Source organism: Mus caroli, unplaced genomic scaffold (assembly GCF_978045245.1).
Source record: "Mus caroli unplaced genomic scaffold, Mus_caroli_1 scaffold_13, whole genome shotgun sequence".
In the NCBI taxonomy this organism is placed as follows: Eukaryota; Metazoa; Chordata; class Mammalia; order Rodentia; family Muridae; genus Mus; species Mus caroli.
In genome coordinates, this window is record NW_028227268.1 from 21,421,469 (window position 1) to 21,429,130 (window position 7,662).

General features: G+C 49.0%; 1 protein-coding gene across 1 annotated transcript; it reads left to right on the forward strand.

Annotated features, from left to right (window-relative positions):
• The first annotated feature begins 5,267 nt into the window (after positions 1–5,267).
• Positions 5,268–6,448, forward strand: Hcrt (hypocretin neuropeptide precursor). Its single transcript, XM_021178464.2, has 2 exons — positions 5,268–5,365; positions 6,002–6,448. Exons 1-2 carry the CDS (start codon positions 5,345–5,347, stop codon positions 6,371–6,373), a joined length of 393 nt encoding a protein of 130 aa, XP_021034123.1. The 5' UTR covers positions 5,268–5,344; the 3' UTR covers positions 6,374–6,448.
• Positions 6,449–7,662: the final 1,214 nt, after the last annotated feature.

The window sequence follows — 7,662 nt, forward strand, 5'->3', positions numbered from 1 at the left end:
ATGAATATTAATGTATGTATTTTATGTTATCTGTGTGTGTCTGCATGTGTGCATGTGCACCACGCATATGTGAACGCCCTCAGAGGCCATAAGAGGAGAGTGAATTCTCTGGAGTTTCAGGTGGCTGAGAGCTGCTATGTGGGTGCTGGGAACCAAACCCAGGTTTTCTGTGAAAACATCAAGTTTGGCTACTGAACCTGAATGCTCTAGGCCTTCAGATAAAGCTCTCTTAGCCGCCTAGCCGTGGTGGCACACACCTTTAATCCCAGCACTTGGGAGGCAGAGTCAGGTGGGTTTTTGAGTTTGAGGCCAGCCTGGTCTACAGAGTGAGTTCCAGGACAGCCAGGACTGCACAGAAAAACCCTGTCTCGAAAAACCATAAAAAAAAAAAAAAAAAAAAAGCTCTCTTAGCCATGTAGAGGACCCTGCTTTGGGGATGCCAAGTGGGGTCCTCTACATGCTGCTTCAGCCACTGTCTGTGCTCCCCACCAAAGCCCATCCATTCTCTCTCTATCCTGAGCTTCAGGGCCTTCACGTACTGTCTTAGTCAGGGTTTCTATTCCTGCACAAACATCATGACCAAGAAGCAAGTTAGGGAGGAAAGGGTTTATTCGGCTTACACTTCCATACTGCTGTTCATCATCAAAGAAGTCAGGACTGGAACTCAAGCAGGAGCTGATGCAGAGGCCATGGAGGGATGTTCTTTACTGGCTTGCCTCAGCCTGCTCTCTTATAGAACCCAAGACTACCAGCCCAGAGATGGCACCACCCACAAGGGGCCTTTCCCCCTTGATCACTAATTGAGAAAATGCCTTACAGTTGGAGCTCATGGAGGCATTTCCTCAACTGAAGCTCCTTTCTCTGTGATGACTCCAGCTGTGTCAAGTTGACACAAAACTAGCCAGTACAATTGACCCCTTGTCAACTTGACACACAAACACATCACTAGTAAGCCTCAACCCTTGCATTCTTATTCATCCCCAAGATCTAAATAACTTTAAAAGTTCCACAATCTTTACATATTCTTAAATTTTCAATCTCTTTAAAATATCCATCTCTTTTAAAATCCAAAGTCTTTTTACAATTAAAAGTCTCTTAACTGTGGGCTCCACTAAAACAGTTTCTTCCTTCAAGAGGGAAAATATCAGGGCACAGTCACAATCAAAGCAAAAATCAATCTCCAACCTTCCAATGTCTGGGATCCAACTCACGATCTTCTGGGCTCCTCCAAGGGCTTGGGTCACTTCTCCAGCCATGCCCTTTGTAGCACACGCGTCGTCCTCTAGGCTCCAGATGCCTGTACTCCACTGCTGCTGCTGCTCTTGGTGGTCATCTCATGGTACTGGCATCTCCAAAACACTGTGTGACCCCTTCAGTCCTGGGCCTTCAATTGCAACTGAGGCTGCACCTTCACCAATGGCCTTCCATGCCCTCTCACAGTGCCTAGCCTCAGCTGCTCTGCATGACCCTTTCATGCCTTCAAAACCAGTATCACCTGGGTGACCCTTACATATTACCAAGTCCCACTGCTGCAGGAGTACAACCTTGGCTGTCTCTGGAACACAGCCTCTTTGTGCTTTCAGAAAACACTTCCCATAAGATGTCACCTCAATGATGCTGGTCTCTTCTTTTTTTTTTTTTTTTTTTTTTTTTTGGTTTTTCGAGACAGGGTTTCTCTGTATAGCCCTGGCTGTCCTGGAACTCACTTTGTAGACCATAGACCAGGCTGGCCTCGAACTCAGAAATCCGCCTGCTTCTGCCTCCCAAGTGCTGGGATTAAAGGCGTGCGCCACCACGCCTGGCTGCTGGTCTCTTCTTTTTTTTTTTTTTTTTTTTTTTTTTGAGACAGGGTTTCTCTGATAGCCCTGGCTGTCCTGGAACTCACTTTGTAGACCAGGCTGGCCTCGAACTCAGAAATCCACCTGCCTCTGCCTCCCGAGTGCTGGGATCAAAGGCGTGCGCCACCACGCCCGGCTTGCTGGTCTCTTCTTAATCACCGCTAATTTCTTAGCTCCAGCTAACCAGCATCAGTAGTCCCAGTAATGCAAAGTTTTTGCTTTAGTAGTTCTGGTATCTTGTTAATCACAGCTGATTCTTCAGCCCCAGCTAACCAGAACTACAGGATCTTCACAATCAAAACAGCAATGGCCCTGAAAAGAGTCTTTAATTTTCCCTCTGAAATTTCACAAACCAGACCTCTATCTTCTGCACTGTTCTCAACATTATCTTCCAAGCTCCTACACAACATCTGACAGAGCTCTTAACAACGAATGGATCTTCAAGCCCAAAGTTCTAAAGTCCTTCCACAGTCCTTCCCAAAACATGGTCAGGTTGTCACAGGAATACCCCACTCGGGCTGGTGAGATGGCTCAGTGGGTAAGAGCACCCGACTGCTCTTCCGAAGGTCCAGAGTTCAAATCCCAGCAACCACATGGTGGCTCACAACCATCCGCAACGAGATCTGGCGCCCTCTTCTGGAATGTCTGAAGACAGCTACAGTGTACTTACATATAATAAATAAATAAATCTTAAAAAAAAAAAAAAAAAAAAAAAAAGGAATACCCCACTCTGCTGGTACCAATTTGTCTTAGTCAGGGTTTCTATTCCTGCACAAACATCATGACCAAAAAGCAAGTTGGGGAGGAAAGGGTTTATTCGGCTTACACTTCCATACTGCTGTTCATCATCAAAGAAGTCAGGACTGGAACTCAAGCAGGTCAGAAAGCAGGAGCTGATGCAGAGGCCATGGAGGGATGTTCTTTACTGGCTTGCCTCAGCCTGCTCTCTTATAGAACCCAAGACTACCAGCCCAGAGATGGCACCACCCACAAGGGGCCTTTCCCCCTTGATCACTAATTGAGAAAATGCCTTACAGTTGGAGCTCATGGAGGCATTTCCTCAACTGAAGCTCCTTTCTCTGTGATGACTCCAGCTGTGTCAAGTTGACACAAAACTAGCCAGTACACCTACTCTGCACACTGGTTTAGGTTTAGTCCCGGGATTGTGAGCATAGAGGAGCCCCTGGAAACTCCCACCAGAGTTTTCACAACCAAGCAGACAGATCTCCTCTGCCCTCCCATGCCAAGCACAGCTGAAGGAGCTGTTGCCAGCTTCCCTGCACTGGGTTCCTTCCTGGCCTGGCCTGCACAAATCACTTCCACCATGAGAAAGGAGGAAACTGTCCTTCAAGACACAAAGTGTCACAGCAGGAAGGAGTGTTGGAGTTACCTGAAGAGAGTGTCCATAGCAGTGAGGAAACTAAGTGGCAAGACAAGGAGACCAAGACCGGCAACTCCTCCCCAAGTCCTGATCAGTATCCAGCTTTCTGTTCTGGGCTCTTCCCTCCTCCCTCTGCCCTCCTCCCTCGACAGTCCCACATCAGCCTTTTTTTTTTTTTTTAATTTCTTCATTTATTTTATGGATATGATTACACTGTTGCTCCCTTTGGACATACCGGAAAAGGGCCATTACAGATGGTTCTGAGCCACCCTTTGGTTGCTGGGAACTGAATGCAGGACCTCTAAAAGAGCAGTCAGTGCTCTTAACCGCTGAGCCATCTCTCTAGCACCACTACAACAACCCCCCCCCCATACACACACACACACAGATCTGTCTTTTAAAATCCCCCACCAATGACTGCCCAGCCTAGCACACAAGGCCCTGGAAAACCCTATTCACCTTACCTTTTCCTTTAACTCCTTTAGCTCCATAGAAACCGTGATGCCCACACCCCATCCCTCTGGAGCCAAGTACTGTAACATCCAAGCCTTTGTTCCGCGTTGTCCCTTCTCAGCCATACTCTGTCCCCTTACCTACCTAACGGAAGCTACTTTTCAACAAAGCCTTTGAAGGACCCTCTGCCCCACCCAGAAGGAAGTGTCTGTCTAATCTTTGCTGGTGTCTGAGTAGTTCTTGACCTACTTTGAACTATCCTGGGCTCAGGCCGCACCCCACCCAGATTGACACCTGCCTTGGAGGAGGAGACCTGGAGGCTGGAAAGATGGTTCCATTAGGGTGCTTACTACTTTTTTTGCAGAGGATCCGATCTTGGTTTCCAGTGCCTACCTGGTGGCTCACAACTCTCTATAACTCCAGTTCCAGGGATTCTAAAATCCTCCTTCGGTAGTCACAGGCACCAGGCACACGTGCAGTATAGATCCCTCCACACCGGTAAGCACTCATACATATAAATCTAAAAATAAGCAAATTTAAGAAAATAGGCTCACATTCTAGACACACAACTGTCCCTGCACCCATGCAGGACTGATCTACATCAAGGGCTTCTTTCTTTCATTCTTTCTTTCTTTCTTTCTTTCTTTCTTTCTTTTTGTTTTTTTGTTTTGTTTTTGTTTTTGAGACAGGGTTTCTCTGTGTAGCCCTGGCTGTCCTGTAACTCACTCTGTAGACCAGGCTGGCCTCGAACTCAGAAACCCACCTGCCTCTGCCTCCCAAGTGCTGGGATTAAAGGCGTGCAGCACCACTGCCCAGCTTCATCAAGGCCTTCTTAAAAGGACCCTGAAGGTGAACCCTGGCCTGGAAGTGGCTTGAGTCCTTGACCACCCACACCCTGTTCCATAGTGGCTCAATCCTGGAGATGGCAGAGTAAGACTGCCCTCTTCTCTACTGGCCCAGGAGACGTCTACCCTTCATCAGCTTCTGAACTCCAGGCTTGGCTGCTCTCTCACCCGTGGCCCACAGTGAGTCTCCAAGACTTTCCATGGAGGAGTTTGGTGAAAGGGACAGAAGAAAAGGAGAGCTGGGGGGTGAGGTCGGGGTGGGGAAGTAGGTCGTCAAAAGCTGTTTCCATGGAGGAAAAGACCCTGGAACCTGATGGACCACAGAGTCAGTGGGGGTGAGAGGGCATGCCACCCAGGCACCCTCCTTACCTTCAACATACCATAGACAATGATTCTCAGACTGCCATTTCTGCCCCTAATTAGCAACTGTCCCCTCCCCCATTGTCTCCTGCGAGTGTCCCAGCCAAGGCCTCTTTTGTGAACTTAGATTCCTGGGTGCAAGGTAACCTCATTAGTACTCAGAAACTGCCCTATCTCCAAGGAACAGGCAGACAGACAAGCTGGGGACCAGGGACAGGGCGGCCATTCTTTGGGTCCAACCTGGAAACGGTTCCCCTGCAAGATGCTAATCTTAGACATGCTTTTGTCTGGCTTAAGGTGGACGCACATACTCATGTCTCCCCCGCACACACACCTCAGAGCATTATAAACCCCTGGCCCCTGGAAGCGAGCCACTGAAGACGACGGCCTCAGACTTCTTGGGTATTTGGACCACTGCACTGAAGAGACCATCTCTCCAGATTACTTTTCCCTGAGCTCCAGGCACCATGAACTTTCCTTCTACAAAGGTAAAGAGCTAGAAACAGGAACATAATCATCAAACTACTGAGGCCATGATAGTGCTTGCCGAGGACTGGGCTCATATGATCTTTCTAATGTGTAGCACCTAGGGAGGAGTATGGGTGGGTTCTTGGCAATCTGCCTCCTCGGTTAACACTAGGTATGCCATTGTGTGGGAGCTCACGTTTAATGAGTTCTTGTATTCCCGATGTTCTCTGTGCTTGTCAGTTATGTCTTGCACTCAACAGGGTAGTAGGGATGATTTTATGCCTGGTTTGTAGATGAGGAAGGGCTATCCCAAGAGGGTGAGAAACTAGATCAAAGCCACAATGTACAGTTTCCCCGTCAAAGGAACAAACCTGCTGTGTGTGGAAGGAAGGGCTAGTAAGTTTGGTGCAGACAGACTTAGACACACCTGTCTGCGGGTGGAGGGTCAAGCTTTTAAATATGTTTGCACAGGACAAACCCCAGAGAAGCCTATGAGGGTTTCGAAGAAGATAAGGCTCAGTTGTGTATTGAAGGATGAATTGACAAAGGAGCCAGCCGCAGGAAACCCAGTGACAGCCTAACAGGATCTCCGGCAACAAGAGGTTCAGAGCCAACTGGCTGTGTGGAGTGAAACCCTTGTCTCTGTCCCCCTTTAGGTTCCCTGGGCCGCCGTGACGCTGCTGCTGCTGCTACTGCTGCCGCCGGCGCTGCTGTCGCTTGGGGTGGACGCACAGCCTCTGCCCGACTGCTGTCGCCAGAAGACGTGTTCCTGCCGTCTCTACGAACTGTTGCACGGAGCTGGCAACCACGCTGCGGGTATCCTGACTCTGGGAAAGCGGCGGCCTGGACCCCCAGGCCTCCAGGGACGGCTGCAGCGTCTCCTTCAGGCCAACGGCAACCACGCAGCTGGCATCCTGACCATGGGCCGCCGCGCAGGCGCAGAGCTAGAGCCACATCCCTGCTCTGGTCGCGGCTGTCCGACCGTAACTACCACCGCTTTAGCACCCCGGGGAGGGTCTGGAGTCTGAACCCATCTTCTATCCTTGTCCTGATCCAAACTTCCCCCTCTGCTCGCCGCTGTCAGTCTCTAGGTAAATGGCAATAAAGACGATTCTCTGTTGATATGACTAATCTGTTTCTGTGTGTCAAGTTCAGGCCTCCAGGGGGCAGGAAAGCATCTTGAGAATTGTGACGAGTCTAGGGCCTGGAAGCAGCTTGTGTTTCTCATTGCAAATACTTATTTGGTCGGGAAGAACCCAGCTAGGAACCTTGCAGAGTCCTGGGGTGTGTGCTACACATTTGGGAGGGTGGAAATGAGGTACCGATGTGCTCTCATGTTGTTCTACTACCCACTTTATTTATTTAGAAACAGGGTGTTTATTTAGAAACAGGGTATCCTCGGTTGCCCTGGGAAGATCAGCATGACCTTAAACTTAAATGACCTGATCTTACTACCCTCTATTTCCCCGGTGGTGTTGATATTGCAAGTGTGCTCCACCACGCCTCCTTTATGCAAATGCTGGAGGACTGATCCCGGAGCTTCAAATATATTAATTAAGCAATCACTCTATCGACTGCTACATCCTCAGCCCCCACTGTTTTATAATAGGGACCTATACAGAGAGGTCCAGGAAAGTCGCTCAAGGGCAGAGTCCACCTGGCAAGGGCTGGATGTAAGGCTGCAGAAGAAGCAAGGCATCTGAGCTTTCATGAGGAGCCTCCCAGAGCATCCCTAGTGTGGTCCACTGTACCGTGGCGTGTGAGCAATGCCACACTGGGAAGGAGGTGGGTAAGTTTGTGCAGCCATTGTATAGGAGCAGCAGATGTTGCACCTTGTTGTATAGAATGGGAAGTCTGGGGATGGTTTTAAGCAGAGAATGGGCAAAGATTTGTCTCCTGCTCCAGCCAAAGGTGCCCATTGCAGGTTGAAGTGTGCTTCCCCCAAATTCACACGCTGCAATATTAACCCATCCCACCCCACCCCCAGCATTTAGGAAGAGACCTTGCCAATGTAGTCAGCTAAAATGAGATAGGAGCAGAGTATGGTAGACCTGTAATCCAGTATAAGTAGTGTTCTTTAAAAACAAAACAAAACAAAAAAACAACAACAAAAAAAAACGGGAGGGGGGAGGATTAGGGTACACAGAGAAACAGGAAGAACTCACATGAACACGGAAATAAAGACCAGGGCAATGTACCCACTAGCTAAGAAATGCCACAGGTCACCAGCCAGGGGAGAAGCTAGGGGAGAGTATGGGTGAAAGAGACTCTTCTTCACAGCCTTCAGAGGAATCCAGCCCTGAGTTGACCTTGAACT

What these genes read in the sequence shown, in the direction of transcription:
- Hcrt (XM_021178464.2), top strand. Translation starts at nt 5,345, where the DNA reads ATGAACTTTCCTTCTACAAAG. An exon ending in TGAACTTTCCTTCTACAAAG is followed by an intron (nt 5,366 to 6,001) that starts GTAAAGAGCTAG and finishes GTCCCCCTTTAG; the next exon opens with GTTCCCTGGGCCGCCGTGAC.